At 42.1% G+C, this 19,777-nt stretch overlaps 1 protein-coding gene across 14 annotated transcripts in view; it reads left to right on the top strand.

Moving 5' to 3' along the window:
• The window catches only part of GLI3 (GLI family zinc finger 3), a 204,360-nt gene extending 184,583 nt beyond the window's left edge, over nucleotides 1-19,777 (top strand). For all 14 annotated transcript variants that reach the window (XM_068202060.1, XM_068202017.1, XM_068202022.1 and 11 more), the window contains 5 exons: nucleotides 5,410-5,559; nucleotides 6,144-6,308; nucleotides 9,131-9,421; nucleotides 12,642-12,969; nucleotides 14,145-19,777. In XM_068202060.1, the coding sequence (XP_068058161.1) occupies nucleotides 5,410-5,559; nucleotides 6,144-6,308; nucleotides 9,131-9,421; nucleotides 12,642-12,969; nucleotides 14,145-16,432 (3,222 nt within the window). In that variant the 3' untranslated portion in view covers nucleotides 16,433-19,777. The remainder of the gene's footprint in view (nucleotides 1-5,409; nucleotides 5,560-6,143; nucleotides 6,309-9,130; nucleotides 9,422-12,641; nucleotides 12,970-14,144) is intronic.

Genomic DNA, 19,777 nt, shown 5'->3' with positions numbered 1-19,777 from the left:
GGAATCGGAGATATAAAAATTTCTATGAATGTGGCCTTTAGCTTTCCTGGGCCTTAAGTCTCTGCCTCAACTGTGCCCATAGTAGAAGATATTTTTTGCTGAGGTTTATTGTTAGGAGAGGTACATTCACAAGCTATGAGGTACTCAGAGGCTTTGGTAATAGTCTCAGGTCTAAAGTGAATGTGATATCTGTACTTGTGCCTAAGTGGTGACAGGGAAGTTTGAATTCTGTTACACCAAGTCTGGTGAGCCCTGGTGTACTTCATACTATTCTGGTCAAGAAGGTTGAAGTTGTACTAGAGCAGGTGAAGAGGCTGAGAGAGCAACTGATGGACTAATACAGTCCTCAAAGTATGGGGAATCTGGGAACAAAATTACAAATGAGACTCAGACTCCCCCACCTCAAGACAAAGCAGGTTAAGGGGGGAATGAGGACTTGGTCATTGAAGAGAAGACCATTTTAATCCAGCTAAGGAAGACAGAGAGGGGAGTGCTGTCTGCCAGTTAGTTAGGGTGGGGAAGGGAGAGAACTAAACACTCTGCAGGGAAGCAGAGCTGTTTAAGCTAAAGGATAGTGTTGGCACGACAACAAATGAATATAAATTGGCTGAGAATAAATCAAAGCTAGAAATTAGTTGCTAACCAGCAGAAGAGTGAGTTCCTAGAAGCGCCATCCACTGGGACCAGAGGGGGCTGATCACCAAGGTACTTAAAAGCTGAAGCTCTGTTTGTGACCAGGATTATGTGCAGTGGGACTTGCCATAGTGAGGGGATGGCCTTATGACCAAGAACGTGTTTCTAACTGTATGTGGGCTTAAGGACAACTGTACATTCCCTATGCAAAACACAGAAATGAAAGTGTTCCCTGCAGGACTTGCAGGTCAGGGACAGCTAGTCCCCTTCCAAACCAGCTTCACAGCTTTCCAGTCTGGTACTGCCAGACACAGCCTCTGCATATGTCCTCTCTGTGGGCTCCACAGCTCTCGTGCAGCTGTGGGATGAGCTGTGTTTAGCAGCCGTTCCACTGTGATGCCTCTTCACCTTTCACACTTTGTCCCCTCTGCATCAAATGCAGCAGCTCTGCTGGTTCGAGGGGCTTTTTGTGGCAGTACAGTACAGGGAGACATTTGTGCTAGAAGATGGTTTAAATGCTGCCTCTGCTTAATGTCAGTGCTGAGGTCTAGTGAGAAGTTATTTAGCACCTCCTTTTTAAGTTTTTAAAATAGAGGGAAATAACTGTGAGAAGATCAAAGTCTGAAGTTGTCGTTGTATAACTGAAATTGAACCTAATTTTATCAATGGTGATATGCCTTTCACTCAACCACTAACTTACCACATTATACCAATTCAGCATGGTCTCTTCCCAGTTTCCTCCTACACTCTAGGGTAGCATGTCTATGTTAGAAAACAGAAATGTGAGATTCTCCCAGTGTATTCTGCTCTTGCCACAAAACAGCACTTTGCTTTCAGATGCAATCTCAGTTGAAGTGACATTCTTTTTCTGATGTTCCTAAGTTTTTTCACTGGTATGGAGAGGCTTTTCCTCCTGCTGTTTGACTACTGTGAGAGGACATTTGGCCTTTATGTATTGAATGCCTAGCAGGTACCAGGCAGTCAGCTACGATGTGTGCAGATTCTCCTTTCTTTTAAAAACCCTCTTGGAGGAGGGAAATGGAGCACTAAGATTATTGCAGATCCTACCTCCAGTGTCATCTTGTCTGCTACAATATTCACTAACAGGTACAGTTTGCATGGATTATATGAGAACATGAATGATTTAAGGCATTCCCTTTTCAACAGTATTGCTTACCAGGTAAGCATTTATGCAATTCTGTGGATTGAATTTCCTGTTACCTCTGGTTTTTGAGATTGCCCAGTAGAGATGACAGGCAAACTTCAGCCTTGATTTCAATTAATTTGGTGGGGTTTTATGCTCTGGAATTGAAATCCATCTCAGAGCTTCCTCCTTCAAAGACAGGTCATTCTGAGACCAAAATCAGTATTTAGGTCAGCTCCCTCTGTTCGTTTTAGGGTATTTTGCAACTGGATGATAATAACAACATTTTTTAAAGAATAGAAAATGAGCCAGGACAAACAGAGGTTTGGTAATAAGCATTGAAGTAGCATGAAAGTGACTGGTATTCTGCAAATGACCCCTGTTCAGCAGCTTTTTGGAGCTGTGTGCAACGGGAGATAGCTTGTAGCATTCCAGCTTTTAATGGGGGCTTTTTTTTCCAGGTCAGAAATTCTTAATAATACAGAGCTGATGCTTCAGAGCCTTATGCTAGCAAACCTGACACTAGGGAGTAATATCATTGGCTTTCATGCAGCTATTTACTGTAATAAGGATTACGGACATAAGTAAAACTTGCAGGTTTGGGCCCACAAAATTAAAAGAAAAGCCTTTTCACACCCTGAAACTGCATCAAAATTCAATTTCACCAGGAAAAAAAAATCCTTCTGATCTAGTCCCTGGAATGTGACATTTCATGGGTGTAATAAGGTTACAAACAGATTATAAATTGAAACCCTATAATTCCTTATTGTACTGTACCAAAGCTTCTGCTTTGCATAATACTCTTATTCCTGACTATTCTTTGTTTTACAAGCTCAAAACTGTTCATTTCCTCTCATAATAGAGACCAGGGAGCCAAAAACACTGTAAAATCCAAAGGTAATTATCTGAGTCAAAGAACCTGAATTCCAGAGTTCACAAACTTCTGAACTTTTCTAAATGATGTTGTTTGCACAGTGAGACCTCCCTCCTCTTTAAACATCTTGCAAAAATTGCACATTCTTTCTGCCAAATGATAATGGTAAAAAATCCCAGTGTAGATTTAGTTCATGGTTTGCATTTGTGTAGTTCTGCCTATATGTCCATAGCAGATGACAGATGAGTGTTCTCATCATAACTTGATCAAGTGCAGGTGTCTGAATCTCAGGGTGACAAATACTGTGAATCTCCTTACCTGAGAGCATTGCTGGTGCTGATTTTCTAGTGTCTTCCTCCAGACCAGCCTTTCAGTATTTGGATATGTTTGTAGGGCTGTTAAAATATGACCCCTCTGCAAAAAGCAATTAAGCAGCTTGCCTGTGAACCAAATAAATTACCCAGATTAGCAGATCACAGGCTCATTTATTCCAAGCTTTCCCTAAATGTGAGGATCGTCAGGGGGATTGAATGAGATGGATTTGCAGGTGAGGTCTCAGGAGCCACTTGTAGTAGCATCAGAGCAATGAGGGAAAACAGCGCAAAGAGGGATTTGATTGTAGGAAGATCAGAGAGTCTAGGAAAGGATTGATAGAGTAAGAGAGCAGGGCAACTGTGTATGGAGAGACACAGTTGTGAGAGACCAGAGGATGATCACAAGATATTTGACAGGTAAGCCAGTGATGAGAGAGGCAAATGATCATCACCACTCTTGGCAAGCTTTGTCAGCTGCTGCAGTGAGCCTGGGCTGGGGAGGGAGTGAAGTAAGGATTTTTAGGTCCATGAGAAAGGTCAGTTTTAGAGGATTCTCATGCTGTTAAAGGTTAGAGGTCTAGAGCTCAGGGAGCAAGCTGATTTGCAGGGACAAAGTGAGAAAACTGTCCTATGAAGATTTTCTCTGAAAGAGCTTCCACGGTGCCTGAGTGTCCACACAGCAGGAGGTAAAACGAGGTGCTGTGGTGAAGTGATTGATCCAGCCTTGAGGTTTTGTATCAAATGGAAAGCCTGTATCACACACTCAAATTTCATCCCCCTTGTGGTTTAACCACATAACACACAGTCTGTAATGTTTACAGAGAGATTTGGTCATGATTTACTTCAATGCATTTAATTTTGTCCCATTACTTCTTTCTCTTTCAAGAAATAGCTCATGTTGCCCTCACTGAACTCTTTTGATGCCATTTCACAGCGCAGGGTATGTGTATGCTTCTGGCACAGGTGTGTGTATTACCAATACAGATCTGCACTAGGAACATTAACTCTTGCAGATTACAAGTCGTATGTTGCCCAGCATCTCTGCTCTGTGCACCATATCGACTTTTAAGAAATGGCAATAAAGTTTCAGAAAAAGATCTGTCATCTTTTACAGGCAATGGATGTCTGTTTTCCATGGCAATGGTGCATAATTTTTAACATACGTGATTTTATGTGGCTTTCTGACTGATTTCAAGACTTCAGAAAAGATTGGGATTATCTTCTTTGTGTTCCAGTATGAGCTAATGAGTTTCTATACAGCTGGAATTTTCTGTGGGCCTGTTATGGAACAGATACAGATTTCATCCCTGTGCTGTGATCAAATAAAAACCGGAAAGTTTTTTTGGTGGTACCATAGTGGGAATAATGTCATTCGCTGGGTAATGCAGCCATCTAGTGGCACAATGACAGAAGTACGGCAGCGTGGAATGATACCTCCAAGAGAGTCTGGGAGGATGAGTCGGGTGGCTCCTAGTGGAAAAAAGACTCTGAAAGTCCAGGGGTAGTTTTCTCTTCTTTTGTTTAATAAAGCTGTGCAAAAAAATTCAAACAGTTAAACCTTCAAAAAAAAAAAAAAACCAGTTTTGAGGCTGGCCCTGCTTCACCTGCCTGTTTCTACTCAAACACATAGAGAATTAAATCCATTTTTAAATGCTTTTCTGAACTAGATTTTAGGGAAAGAAACAGAGCAAACTGATTTTGTGAAAGAGTACAAGGTATACAACCCAGTCCTGCTTTTGGATACACTCATGTGGATGACACTGACCATAGAAGGACGCGCCTGTGAGTCAGCAGGGCTGGGGCAGCTGTCACTCCTACACACATTCAGACAGAGCCAATCTTGGCAATGGCAAAAACTGGCTTGATGTATGCTTCTTTACTCTGAGTTTATATTCACAGTGTATAGGTGTTTATTTCTGCTGCCACGACCTGTACATTTACTGAACCAAATACGTTTACTGAAAGAAAATACGGGTAGCAGGGAATGAGTTAAAATTTGGGGTGGAAACTTGGTTTAGCAGTTCTGTTGATTTTTCAGATTGAAGAATATGTTTCTAAAGGCCTGATTTTGTAAACCTTGTTTATATTGAGCAGCACTTAAGTAACACTTCCCTGCTCTGCAAAAGCAGTACCCAATGTGAATCACACAAGTGGAGCTGTGCATGAGATTATCCAGGATCCATTTATCAGCTTGTATCCCTGAGGCCTGATCAACAGCCTGTTGAGCTGAGTAGAAGAAAATTCATGGGCCTTAGTGGACTTCCAGTAGGATCTATAATTTGAACTCTGTGGTCACTGGGAAGTGCAGATTATTTTATTCTTTCGGTACCGCAAGGACCTGGTTCACACCTGAATCTCTGGTGCTCTTCCAATGCGAAATTACAATCAGGCTGCGGCTGATGTTGTATTTCTGTTAAGCTGTAACTTCTGTTCTACCTGAACAGCATATCAACAATGACCACATACATGGTGAGAAGAAAGAGTTTGTGTGCCGATGGCTGGACTGTTCTCGGGAGCAGAAACCTTTCAAAGCTCAATATATGCTGGTGGTCCACATGAGGAGACATACAGGGGAAAAGCCACACAAATGCACTGTAAGTAAAGAGGCCTGAGCTCCAGGATTGTACAGGGAAGTTGGGGCTGTGCAGAGAACAAACAGTAGGACGAGTGCTGCATTCCCTGAACTCTTTGTCTGTCAGACTCTTGTGGAGAAGAGACTGCCATGTCTGCTTTGTTATCCAGCACAACCAGATGACAAAAGCTTTAGGAGAGGGGATTCCCTGGATTATTTGGCCCACTTCCTTAGGTTTAAAGTACAAAGGAACCCCAAAGGGCATTATTAAACAGGGCTCAGTTTGCCTAATTATTTAAAGGCACTTTCTCTTACAGAGCTTGACTGCTGGCCACCAGTCTCCTGATGGCTTTGCAGTGGATTTCAGTCTTAGTTGAAGTACACAAATACTTCTCTTCTGTAAGAGAAGATTTACATAATGCTAAAAGCATTTTATCTTGAGTTGTGGTGGAGTTTGCTTGGATAAAATTAAAACCCTTCAAATCATAACTACATTGGACAAGGTTATGAAGGCTTGGAAAATTTCTAAACTTTTTTAAGTCCACTTCTACTGTTTCCTGCAAATCCAAAGATTAAAACTAAACCAGATTTATTTCTCATCTGCAGTTTGAAGGTTGTACAAAGGCCTACTCCAGACTAGAAAACTTGAAAACGCACTTGAGATCTCACACTGGAGAGAAACCCTATGTGTGCGAACATGAAGGCTGCAACAAAGCTTTCTCCAATGCATCTGACAGGGCCAAGCACCAAAACAGGACTCATTCCAATGAGGTAAGTAAGCACAGCTTCAAAAGATAAATACAATTCTTTGTTGAACAGACTTAGAGTTGGTCAATGTAAGCAATGTATTACAGAGGACAGGCACAGCAACCCTCAGGAACCTGAAAGGAATGAAAGTTCTGAATGCCTCTTAGCAGCACAGTATGTCATACAGACCTGGCATTTTATTACATGTAGGAGAGTTTTGAACAAGTGAGTCTAATGGAAACACGTGCATTAATCAGGGACAGATCCTGTTTTCCCTGTAAAGCTGGGATCATTTTTCCCTCTGGAGCTGGAAGGGCTCATTGAGTGCCTGGACCCATCCCCATGCCTGTGTTGGCACAGGCATCTGCTGGGATGCAGCTTCCCCAGCATACTTTGGGGTGCTGCAGACAGCTGCAGTCTCCACATTTGAAATCATGGGTTGCTGTTTAAGGTCTGAGTTATGCCTTTTTCTTCTTCTCTGGCCTCTTTCACTCTTCCTTTCCATCCTGAACAGACCTCATGGACTAGGGATGCAGCAGAAGAAATACGACCTTTCTTGAGGAAACCAGCTGTGGCAGTCACAGCTGTTTCCAAACTCTCAGTGTAACATCTCATTATTACTGTGTTTCCTGTTACTGCTGCCTCCTTTTTCAGGAATCACACCATCTTCTTGCATTGTCCATGTCTTATTGCCCTATTTCAAGTTGCACAGAGAGTCACATCATTTCAATCTCACATCTCAGAGTCCACTCTCTCCTCCTTGACACGTCCCTCTACTCCTTCACCTCTAGCCTAAACCTGGAAGTACTGGAAGGGCCGGACATACAATAGCAGCTTTATCTATTTCCACACAGCTTGTATCTTTCTCTAGCTGGCTGTCAGGTCTGTCGCAGGCACGCACTAGGGCCGGCAGATCTCCAGGGAACATTCATCTTGTTCCAGTCCACGCCCTGCAGCATCTCTTCAGTCACAAAGGAAGCAGACAGCATTGCACATCTCTGAGTTTCCTCATCCCTGCCATGTGTGTTTTCAGCAGCCCAACTAATAATGGCTCTGAAGCTCTGCAATTATTTTGTGAATGGTCACCAAGGTAGAAGGAAGTTCACCAAGTCTTGCCAATAGCTGCCTGAGCTTTCTTTTTTCGTTCAGTGTCTGAATCAATCTGTGTGCTGCCTAGTTGATGAGTTAGACCTTCTCACACTTAGTGATGTGACCTGCCCCTGTATTAAGATCAGAATTTTGTGTCTAAGTCAACCAGAGAAATTTTATGCTGCACGTGATTCCTGATAGGTGCAGCCACAGGGGCAAATGAAACATTTCCTTCACCATTACTTCACACCAAAACAGGGTAATCTTTTAAGGCAACTTATGCTGGTGGAGTGATGTGAATACAATGAAAAGCACAGACCAAATTCAGCATTTGCTTGCCGTGCCATTTTGGTTTTCAGTAGGTAACCTACAGAGAGCTTTAAAAGCAGTTGACATATCTTGATGATGATATCCTTACTCATGCAGAGGAGAGCTAAGTGACTTGTACTTCCATAGCAACCTGAGAAAACCTGCCTCAGTAGCTCAATATCATCTCTAAATTGCTCATTTTTGCTCCTCTTCAAGTAAATGGGAGGGATTTTTCCACTGATGTCAGTGGAAGCAGTCTCAGGCCTTAGACAGCTATGACAAAGCTATATTTGTCAAAGGCTCCACAGTGCCATGTCTAAGCAGAGAGGGAATCCCTCTGAGAAACTCTGTATGAGGGTCTCTTTCTATTTTTTGAGGGCTAGTATATAAAAAAAACCTTTAAAATAGTAGTTTATTGGAAACAATTCAGTAATGGAAGTGAGTGAACAATACTTTGCTTCCCAAGGCAATTAAAGGATTTAGGAAGTGCTCAGCTCTTCTTTCTAATCCCCTCATAATACAAGAAAAAAGGCTTTGTTAATTTATAAGACAGTAAATTTACTTTATTCTACATTGCTTAGTGAACTATAGAAATCCACAGATAAAGAAAGTGTTTTCTAAAAAAAATGAGTGATGAGTTATGCTAGTAGCAGTAAAAATAGTACTAGAGCATATATTGCTGCAACGTGAAAATGTGTCTTATGCTTTGACATTGTACTGGTGATCTGAAGGAGCCAGAAAAAAGAAGGTTCCTCACTTAATTCTGCCTGAACAAATGGCCCAGCACCTTATGAAGGAGGTTATTTCTCTCAGTATCAAGTAGTAGGTACTAGGCATACTGGGAACGCTATCAAACTGCTGAGGGCAAGGGACAGGGTTGAAAATTAAAGCAGTCTTCATAAATTGCCATAGCTGAGTTGACTCTTCTGCTAAGGTAAGTGAAAGCTGTGCCAGTTGGTACCCATGAGAAACTCTGCCCTCAGTCAACTGTGCAGCACTAATTGCTACCTTCTGAACCAAGGGGAACTAATGGTTTTGACTAGGTGCAGTCACAATTTGATAGGACAAGGGTGATGGCTTTAAACTGGAAGAGGGTCAATTTAGATTAGTTATAAGGAAGAAACTGATTACTGTGAGGGTAATGATGCACTGGTAGAGGTTTCCCAGAGAAGCTGTGGATGCCCCATCCCTTAGAAGTGTTCAAGGACAGGTTTGAATGGGGCTTTGACCAAGGGGTCCCTGCCCATATTGGGAGGGGAGTGGATAATTAGATAATCTTTAAGGTCCCTTCCAACCCAAACCATTCTATGATTCATTTGTAGAGACCATAAATTAGTAACAAATTCCCTGTGAAAGCATATAACTGTGACACCAATTGTGCTGCAAGGAGTTCTTCAGGAGTCCCACATGGAATAAAATCCAAATGGGTGGGTTTTGTGTCTTGTCAGAAACCATATGTTTGCAAGATACCGGGCTGCACAAAGCGCTACACAGACCCCAGCTCTCTCCGGAAGCACGTGAAGACCGTGCATGGTCCAGAGGCACATGTCACCAAGAAGCAGCGGGGAGATATCCACCCAAGGCCTCCGCCACCAAGAGACCCAGGCAGCCACTCGCAGACCCGGTCACCAGGCCATCAGACTCAGGGTGCAATTGGTGAGCAGAAGGACCTCAACAACACTACCTCAAAGCGTGAAGAATGCCTCCAAGTGAAAGCGGTCAAGTCAGAAAAACCAATGGTATGCAATACACTGTGCCACTCCCTTTGTCCTTTTCTTCCTGCAACCAATTAATAATCTCTTCCTTAAATGCTGTAAACTGTCTGTAAACTCTAGCTCACAAGGTTTGGTTTTTGAGGTCTTCTTCTATGTTTACATTGTAAAATGTTCTTAAAGCCTAAGAAGTAGCAAATAAAAAGATAACAAATAGTCTGTGCAATATAGAATAAGTGCAGTGCTGGCAACTGCCACAATAATTGTTTCTTTTAAAAAGCTCCATCTTCTGGAATGAGCATAGTATGAGAAAATCAGAGTTTTTGTTTTAAAAAATAAAACATTTTTTCTACTCTTCTGTTACCAGAAAAAAGATTAATCTGAATCTTGCAGGCTGAAAGCCAGAATTAGGAAAAAACCAAACCAAACCACAAGTCCAAATGACTAAAATTATGGTATTGATGATGATCATTTTTGGAGAACCTGGGAAAGCAGTCAGATTTTGGGGGCTTGAGGGTTTTGGGTCATAGATCAAACTGAAGCAGGATGAATTGACTTTCTTAAACAGCAGATGGGCATCTTTTAATAACTTCTATGTTGTGATGTGACCTCTTATGTTTATCTGATACTTACTCAAGTTAACCTAGTCCAAGTTTAACTAAATCAAGTTAAATTGACAGTCTGCAGGTCTTTTCTCCGGTTTACCTTAACGTATTACATTAAACTGTTGAAAGGACTGTATTCCATTTTTTGAGATGCTATCTTAAATACCAGGTTATTTTATTTGCTTGAATTTCCTGGGCCATTTGCCTTCTTCACAGGGGTTAATTCAAAGGCAGCCACTCCATCCTCTTCCCCAGCTGGGTCTATGATTCATCTGTATCCAGCCCTTCGGGACTACAAATATGAGCCCTCCAAATTCTGCTCATACTGTTAATCATGCTGCAATTCTAAGTGATTACTCACTGAAATATGAGTTACTGCTATGTTGTGCCTAAGGCTTATGCTCAAACTGTTCAGTATTAATAGTGAATTCAAAACCTTAGAAAGGCTGAGAGTAAACTCCTGCTGAAATCTAAAAGAGGTCCTCTGCCATCTTTGGTGATAACTACCTTAGTTTACAAAGGAGCAAAATCTCTTTTGCTTTGCTAGGTAAACGTGTAGCATTATAGAGGCATGTTGAACACAGTTTTAAGAGGAAAATTTGTGGAAGGGGGGTACTAATGCCTATTGCTTACACAGTATTAAATATTTCTCACTGAAAATTATATTATAAAAATAATTCTGTGTTTCTTGCTTTTCATTGCATGTATGAATTAAGGTGTATTTTCTGGTTTTCAACTAATCCAATGTCTTTTCTGTCTAATGCTCTTAAATGTCTTATTCTAACTTCCTAAGGACAGTGGGTAATAAGGTGAGGGCATTTTAACTTTTCTGCTATTTTTCTTATTGCAACAATATATATGTTTTTATTTTAGTCTTCTGCTTGTTGTTCAGTCATTCCTTTTTTAGTTATGTGTAATCCATCAAGTGCATTCCCAGTTGTAATGTGTTGTGAACATTTTGCAACACTTGACATGTGAAAAATCTGGCTTATGTTGGTGAAATATCTTCAGAAATGTCTTTTTACTTTCCCCTCTAGATGAGACATCCATTTTTTTTTCTGTATTGAACAGCTAGAAATATATGTCATGCATAATACAGTTCTTGTTTCTGTACCCTACCTCACTGTGATCTTGACATGTGCTACAAGAACAGGCTTCTGATCACTGTTACTCTTCTTCCGTATGGCATGGAGCTATTGTCTAGAAGCACAAACTTTCTTCTGTATAATAACTGTTATTTCTATTCTTGTCACCAAATCTACTATGGCCAGGATTTGGAAATGACGTTGCTCTGTGTGGCCTCATAAATTCTAAGTATCATCATTCAAGTTAGAAATAATAAAATAGTTATTGAATCTCAAATGGACTCCTTAGGGGCATATGAAACTATAGGAGTGCCATGAATCTGTGTCTTTATTCATTGATGTTTAAAGTGAGAGTTGTCTCTGGCACTTCATAAATTCTAGACAGCATTTTTCAGTAAAATGTACATAAAGATCACAGAGTGGCAGAAAATAAAAACCAAAAAAAAAACCAAAACCACATCAGAAACCCTTAAAGTTAAATACTTACATGAAACTGTTCTTGTGAGCAAAATGATACTGCATGGCCCACTGATTTGTGATCACACTGATAGAACCTTAGAGTGAGATATTAAGTTCAGAGACTTCTGTCTGTCTTCCTCTGTTTTGTCTGTCAGTTTGTTAATTTTCCCATTCTTTTGAGAGAACTTTATAAAAAGTCTGAAAAGTAAATCAAGCCTGTGTTTCCCCACAGCAAGAGTTCTACTAGAGCAGCAGGGAACACTCCCTGTTAAGAAAGAAGATGTTATTGTGGCATGTTTGTATCCCTGCAAATTAGCAGTCTGTATTGTCTACTTAAATTCTTGCACTTAAAATCTTAAATTCTGATAAAACAAAGGATTTGATTTAGTCGATCATCACCTGCTTGATTCAGGGCAGAGGTGGTATAAGTTTGGTATAAGAGGAGGTATAAGTTAGACCTGAGTGCTGCCAGGGTCACGGGATGCTGATAAAATGATACAGTATTTTTTGCACTGATGCTTTGTCCTTGTTTTATTACATGCCAACATTTCAGGCCAACCACTGCTTGTAACAATGAGCCTTCAGCCTGGAAAATGCTTACATTCTTTAGCCACAAGTCTAATTAAAAAAACCCAAATTCCAATGTTGTTGGAGTCTTGTTTGTTTGTTTGTAAGCCTAGCAGTGTAAACTAATACCTTGTAACATGGCTGAATTCTGGTTTGGTTTGTCTGAGCTGCAGCTTCAGATGGGAACAGCACAAAAGCAAAGTAGTGTATCCATCCATACATGCTCACAAATAGCTTGAAGTGATAGAAGTAACTCTGGGAATAACTCAGATAAATGTCTTATGGAGATATATTGTATACCATCAGCAACATGTGAAAGGCTATTTTAGTCTTGTGTTTTACAATGCCCTTCACTGCAGTTGAAGCCAATATATAGAAAGCCTCCTTAAGAATGATCACTGTTAACATTTAAGGCTGAAGTTTTCTATACCTGTATCTTTAGCTCCATTTAGACCTCCATTTAGCACAAATGCTCTGGTTAACGTTGTTTGCTTAATCCTCACACTCTTGTCTCTTACTTCCCTCCAACAGACATCTCAGCCAAGCCCTGGTGGTCAGTCTACATGCAGCAGCGAACAGTCCCCCATCAGCAACTATTCCAACAATGGGATCGAGCTTACTCTGACCGGTGGTGGTAGTATAGGAGACCTCAGTGTCATCGATGAAACCCCAATCATGGACTCTACCATTTCCACAGCCACCACAGCACTTGGCTTACAGGCCAGGAGGAATGTGACAGGGACCAAATGGATGGAGCAAGTGAAATTAGAAAGGTTGAAACAAGTTAATGGAATGCTTCCAAGACTGAACCCCGTTCCACCTTCCAAAGCCCCGACCTTGCCTCCTCTCATAGGAAATGGTGAGATACACATAAGAGGAGTGGTAACACTTTTTGTCCTTAATCTTGTTGCTTGCTAGCTCAATCTTGTAACTCTTGCAGGAGTTGCACAGCTTAGGAAACTCAATAGCTGTGAAATGGTTTGTAAATTGATCACTTACTGTTTATTCCCTCATTGCAAGTTCTCCTACCCACGCTCTGAGAAGTCTGATAGTCCTGTGTTTTACAGAACAGGAGCTAGTGAGGGTGCTATGTATCACATTTTAAATATTCCCTAAGGTTAAAGGTTTTGACCCAAGATCGTCATAATTCTGTCTTGTTTTGAGATAAGGCAGAAGAAATAAATACCTGTGAGTTTATTGTATGGAAGTCTTTCTGTTGAGGCATTTGCAAGGCAGCCTTTGCAGAGATGTGGTGGGTTTCCCTTTAAATAACCTGTTCCTACACATAGAAGAAATCATATGTACAGATGCTACTGCTGCAGAGGGCAGATATCCATGAATAAGAGGCTGAACTCTGAAGATCCCCGGTTGTTTTCCTCCGAAGAGCTGGTCATGACCAAAATGGATGTTGCTGCTGCCCCTACTTAGCCTACAGCATGCCTGTAGGTTTCTGGGCTCCACCCAGCAGTGACAGCTCAGGTTTTCTGAGACCCATTCAATCACAAGAAACTATGTAAAATTAAGAAATGTATCCTGTTTACTTAAAACCAAAAGAAAACAAAACAAGGAAACCACCAAAGATGTTTTGCAGTTGTTAGGAGTTATTTTAAGAATATTTCAAGAAGTCTTAGAAATGACCTTGAATAGCCTCCAATTTGTATATTTTGCTGTTCCATGCAAATGCCTGTTCAATTATATTTTGCCTATAAAAAGCTCCCTTATGAATGTGTCCTTCTGGCACATCAGCCAGCATAGCTGCAGTGCAGGCTGGAGCACTGCACCAGCTGATGACAGTATGTGGCTATGGGCTATAAATTTTCTGCTGGGATTCACACTGAAATGTTACCCTTGAGTCTCTGAATTAGGTTTTAACCTAAGGACACAGTTTTTCTCCCTACTTCTTGCAAGAAAGAGCCCTGCTATAATTGGCTGTGATGATGTTGTTCCTCTATGCTCCACTTACTTCTTTACTGTGTGTTTTTCCACCAGTTTCTGGATAATACCTCTTTTTTTAACTGTGAATTTTACCTGCAGGTACCCAGTCAAACAGCAGCTGCAGTGTCGGAGGATCCATGACTATTCTGCCAAACAGGAATGACCTCTCCAGTACGGACATCACTGTGTTGAACATGCTGAACAGGAGAGACAGCAATACTAGCACAATCAGTTCAGCCTACCTGAGCAGCCGCAGGTCCTCTGGAATCTCACCTTGCTTCTCCAGCCGGAGGTCCAGTGATGCCTCCCAGGCAGAGGGAAGACCGCAGAATGTGAGCGTTGCAGACTCCTACGACCCCATCTCAACGGATGCGTCCCGGCGCTCCAGTGAAGCGAGCCAGTGTGATGACCTGCCAAGTCTTCTCAGCCTCACCCCAGCCCAGCAATACAGGCTGAAAGCTAAATATGCAGCAGCTACTGGTGGACCCCCACCAACTCCACTGCCTAACATGGAGAGGATGAGCCTCAAGACAAGGATGGCTCTCTTGGGTGACTGCAGGGAGTCTGGAGTATCTCCACTGCCTCCAGTGAACGTCCCTCGAAGATGTAGTGATGGTGGGGCAAATGGTTACAGCAGGAGACATTTTCTGTCTCACGAAGCTTTAGGAAATGGGACAAGGAGAGCCAGTGATCCAGTCAGAATGGCCTCCGACAATCTCTCTGTCCCGAGAGTCCAGCGTTTCAACAGTCTTAATAGCTTTAACACTCCTGCTTTGCCTCCATCCATGGAAAAGCGAAACCTTGTTCTTCAAAACTACACCCGTTCTGAGGGTGGCGTCTTCCGTGGCTTCAGCTCTCCCTGTCCTCCAAGCATCAGTGAGAATGTTGCCCTGGAGGCTGCTACAATGGAAGCAGGTAGCAGTCTGAATGATGAGGATCTCCTGCCAGATGACGTGGTCCAGTATCTGAATTCCCAGAACCAGGGTATGTACGACCATTTGTTGAACAATGTTCTAGATAGCAACAAAATGCATCACAGCTCAGTTTCAGGAAACGATTCCAGCAACTTTGACCAAGCCCCTCCACCGAGCAGTCAGCAGGCGGGTCCTGAGGCAAATAAGAGCGACTTGCCCATTCAGTGGAATGAAGTAAGCTCAGGAAGTTCTGACTTATCTCCTTCAAAGCTGAAATGTGGTCAGCGGTCAGCAGTGCAGCAGGCTCGGGCCTTCAGACTGCATGACAATATGATGGTTCAGCAGCAGAACCTGGAGAGAAGCAACATGGCCCAGCAGAATGGCTATCAGAACCTGATGGAGAACAACACTTCCTACAGTTTACAGCAAAATATGACTCCTGGCAGCAGAGCTGGGAATTCTTTCAGCATGCAGTCCAACAAGCCTTACAGTGAAAGCATGGGCAGGCAAGCAATGATGTCTGGGGTGACAGACAATTCCTGTGGCATGGCAGTGCAAGGGCAGAAGCTGAGAATCAGCAACATGCCAGTGAATGGGAACCAGCAAAATTTCAGCCATCCCCTGGCATCCAGCGATCAAACCACCAGTATGGCAAATGGGATGCAGGACAGGAATATGATGGAACAGGAATATTTGCAAAGCCAGCCAGTTGGAGATGGAGTTCGTTACCAGGGAGTCAATCAGTCTAGTCAAATGATGCTAGGGCAGGTTAGTCCTACCTCACAAGACAGCCTGTATCAAGGGCCACAGAATTGTCCACTGGTGTCTCACACCATTGCTAGCCAGCCTTCAGGTTTGTCAGTGGCCAAAATTTACCAGTCATGCTCTAATTACAGCAGCAACAGACGGCAAAACATGTTGAGAAACAACCTGTCCCAACAGCAAAGACACGTAGGTGATGCCAACCAGACATACAGGGTAAACACCATTAAGATGGAAATGCAAGGTCAATCACAGCAGTTCTGCTCTAACATGCAGAATTACTCTGGTCAGTTATATGACCAAACCATGGGCTTTAGCCACCAAGCTATGAAAACAGGTTCTTTCTTTGGTTCAGAAGCCAGGTGCCTGCTGCAGGGGACTACAACTGAAAACTCATCTGAGCTTCTTTCCCCGGGGGCCAACCAAGTGTCAAGCACAGTTGACAGCATTGACAACAACAGTCTAGAGGGTGTGCAGATAGATTTTGATGCTATCATAGATGATGGGGACCATGTCAGCTTAATTTCAGGAGCCCTGAGCCCAAGTATCATTCAAAATGTCTCCCGCAATTCCTCACGCCTCACCACTCCCCAAGCATCTCTTACATTCCCAGCTATGCCTGTAAGCACAACCAACATGGCTATTGGGGACATGAGCTCTTTGTTGACCTCACTTGCAGAAGAAAGCAAGTTTCTTGCTGTTATGCAATAGACATAAAAAAAAAAAAAACACTTAGGAGATAACAGATGAAAAAAAAAGACTCATATTTTTTAGTTGTGTATGTATTTTAGCAATCTCATCTCACCTAAATGGGATGTGTTTCAAGTATATTCCTTTTATGGAATAAGGACTCTGAAAACCCTAAAGTGTTCTAGGGAGAAACTGTCTTCCATTTCAGTTTTGAATCAGTATTGCTATGCCCATTCCCTCCCTTTCTCTCTTTTCTCTCTTTCTTGCGCCCTTTTCAAATGTCTGTATGCTTCTTTTGTTTTTCTTTTGTTTTTTACCTATAAACCAATGTAAACTTGTGAAGTGCATGTTGTGGGTTTTTTTGTTTTGTTTTGGGGTTTTTTTGTAAAGAAAGGCCTGATGAAATGACAATTTTCTGTTACTCAAATGAAGCTAGACCTTGTAAAACTGTTGCAACTTTTCCTCTTGAACCTATAACCAGGCACAATGTGAAGTGAGCATACAGTGATGAAATCCTCTCTGGATGCACTGGACACATCACACTGAGGTGGAAAACCAGCTTAGAAATGCACTGCCATGGTATCCCTGGGCTGCAGTTTCAGAGACATGGAGCACAAAAAGTTGGGAGGTTCTAAAAATAAGAAATGTAAAAAACATTAGCTCTTTGATCTCTAGCAAAAGCTAAAGGTTTTTGCAAACACACACAGAGATAGCTGTCACTGCCTTGAATAACAATACTGACATTGTGCCATGTTCGACTTATTTCAGAGGAAGGAGAGGACCAGAAAGCTGTTTGTAGTCCAATTCTCATCTTTTGCAGTATTTGGTATTCTGGTTTTCAGCCTTCTTTTTTAAATGACTGAATAGCAAAATTATGGGTGTGTATAGTGACTTGGGTAGTCTACAGTCTTCCCATCGCATACCGCATTTGTGGAGATACAGTCAGGGTCTTATGAAGTATTTCATACAATGAAATCACAAAATTGCAGTATTTCATACTGGGGAATTAATTTTTCTTAAATGCGAATTGTTCAGGTTTAACTTGCTGATCCACTGGTTCTTATTCACTGGAAGAACTGTGTGTACATCCCCTTTAGCCCAGACAGCTCCATGGATACATAGAGCTTCAAAAACATCATGGTTCATGTCATGTAAAAGAAGTAGAAAATGAATGGCTGGCCCAGTTCTCAGACTAGCCAAATAAATCAAAGCAGTTGCAAGCAATCTGATAATCTGAAAATTTTTCCACTGTGTCCAGGCTTTACAAAATTAAGAAATTAGAGCTGCCATTAAAAATAGCAAAGAAACAAGGGGAATAGCAAGTATTCAGAGATCACACACTATTCTGATCTGGAATTATTATCAGGTCCAACTCTTCAGTGAATGGCCTGTATAAGGATCAAACCCACAACTTTGATGCTATTAGCACTATGCTCTAACCAACTGAGTTGTCTGACAGCTAATCAAAGCTCAGAAAGACCAACCCAGCTTCTTTCTCTCTCTCTTGGTGACACCATGTGCATTTAATTTCTAAACAAACCAGTGGGTCAATGCCCAGGGTCAGTTACACCAGCAAAAAATTGAAACCCATGCACTGTGATCATTAAGCTACTCAATGGTAGAAGTGAATGGCATTTTCTCTGTGAGCCCTGTCTTGTTTTTGGCTCTGCTGGGCTCCATGTCTGCCCCCATGAGTATGCAGTGCTCTTGAGTGAACAGGCTGCTGTGGGGAACAATCACAAGACCAAGGTTTAAATTCACCCACTCCTAGAAGCTCCATGGAGTTCCAGCCCTTGAAGACTTCTCAGTTAAATCCCAATAATGAAGTCCTACTACAGGATGTAGACTGTGCAGGCACTTACAGTCATGGATTTGATATCTGTAAGGAGCTGATGTTATAGTAGACATATAGCAAGATGAGGGAGCATAGCCAGTTTTAAAATACAGATAAACTTTAGCCCAGTCAAAATCAGAACGCGACTTTTGTAGGCTAGAAAACCATAGCATTTTTTTCAATTGTAAAAGAAAAGGTGAAATACCAGCTGATTCAGGACATGGCATTTGAAGAAATGTGTAGGAATTGAATCTCAGTGAAGCTGTCAGATAACATTGATCTGTTAATAGCTGTTAGAGTCAGAGCATGAATGTATAAATCAGTAGGAAAACACCATCAGAATCTGGTGCAGGGGCCATATTTCAGTTTATCACAGCACATACCAAGAGATTTGCACTGTGAGCTGGAATGTCAGATATCAAGACAAATGTAAATATCCTACACCTTTTGTCATGATCTAGTTCCTTCTTTCTTTTTATGTTTAGCCAGCATTTATTGTTTACTCTGTCCCATGCACACATATTCACTCATCCTGCACTTTTCCCTTTGACACTTCCCCTCCCAGCTTCCCTGCCCCGGACCAGCTATCACAGCCCGCCTGCAGTGGTCCTTGGGCTGCATGGGCAGTTGGGCCCAGCTCACCATGGCAAATGACTGGATTGCTGTGGCAGTGGGAGGAAGCTGTTCCCTGTTGTGCTCTCATTGCCCAAAGGGCCTGCAGAGAGCCTGTACACAACCATTGTCCCTGCTCTGCTGCTGAGACAAGAAGGGATGCATCCCACTGGGCAGGTCCCCAGGGGAAGGGATGTTCCTAGGGCCATGCTGTGCATTGCAGTGCTGGGATACAGCTCACAGCCCTGCAGAGAAGAGCACTATAGGCATGAGGACAGGATGTACTGGACATGTTTCAGACAGTTCTCAGTAACCACTCATGGCTCTTTATTAAAGCTATCAATTACATGTTTATAAACAATTTCAACAGGGAGACTTATGACCAGCCTGGGAGTAGGTGGCTTGGGAGAGAAGTCTTTTATTGTAATGGAACTAATACATTAAAAAAAACCCAAACATCCCCAACTATTTTTTAATCTCAGTTTTCCAGTTCATAATTGTATCTGTTGGTGCAATTGATGCTGGGAAGCTATTAACAGATGTGATCCATCAGAGCTTAGAAGGAGCCATTCATATTGCTCCAGGCTAAAAGGGACTGTTTGAGTAGCCAGTTTGCCTTCTTGGATTTGACAAACCTTCGTCACTCACTTAGCCTTGTCTTGGGCCAACAGCGTGTCTTGGCAGAAACCACATGCTCAAGAAAGGCATCCCATTTGATTTGGCAAAGCTGAAGAATTAGAGACTCCACTGTGTCCTTGGGGAGTTTGTGCAAAGGATTTACCATTTTCACCATTAAGTGTATGTGCTCTTATGTTCATGTATCACTTTTCAGTTTTTAGTGTTTCCTCACGCTTTTCTGTTTTATACTAAAGAGGCTGGTTTTGGTACCTGTGAGGGTAGCAATACATCATAGCCCAGCT

The sequence above is a fragment of the Anomalospiza imberbis genome, chromosome 1 (genome assembly GCF_031753505.1).
Source record: "Anomalospiza imberbis isolate Cuckoo-Finch-1a 21T00152 chromosome 1, ASM3175350v1, whole genome shotgun sequence".
Classification (NCBI taxonomy): Eukaryota; Metazoa; Chordata; class Aves; order Passeriformes; family Viduidae; genus Anomalospiza; species Anomalospiza imberbis.
The sequence above is the reverse complement of the archived record's forward strand: the minus strand, read 5'-3'. Positions and strand labels throughout refer to the sequence as shown.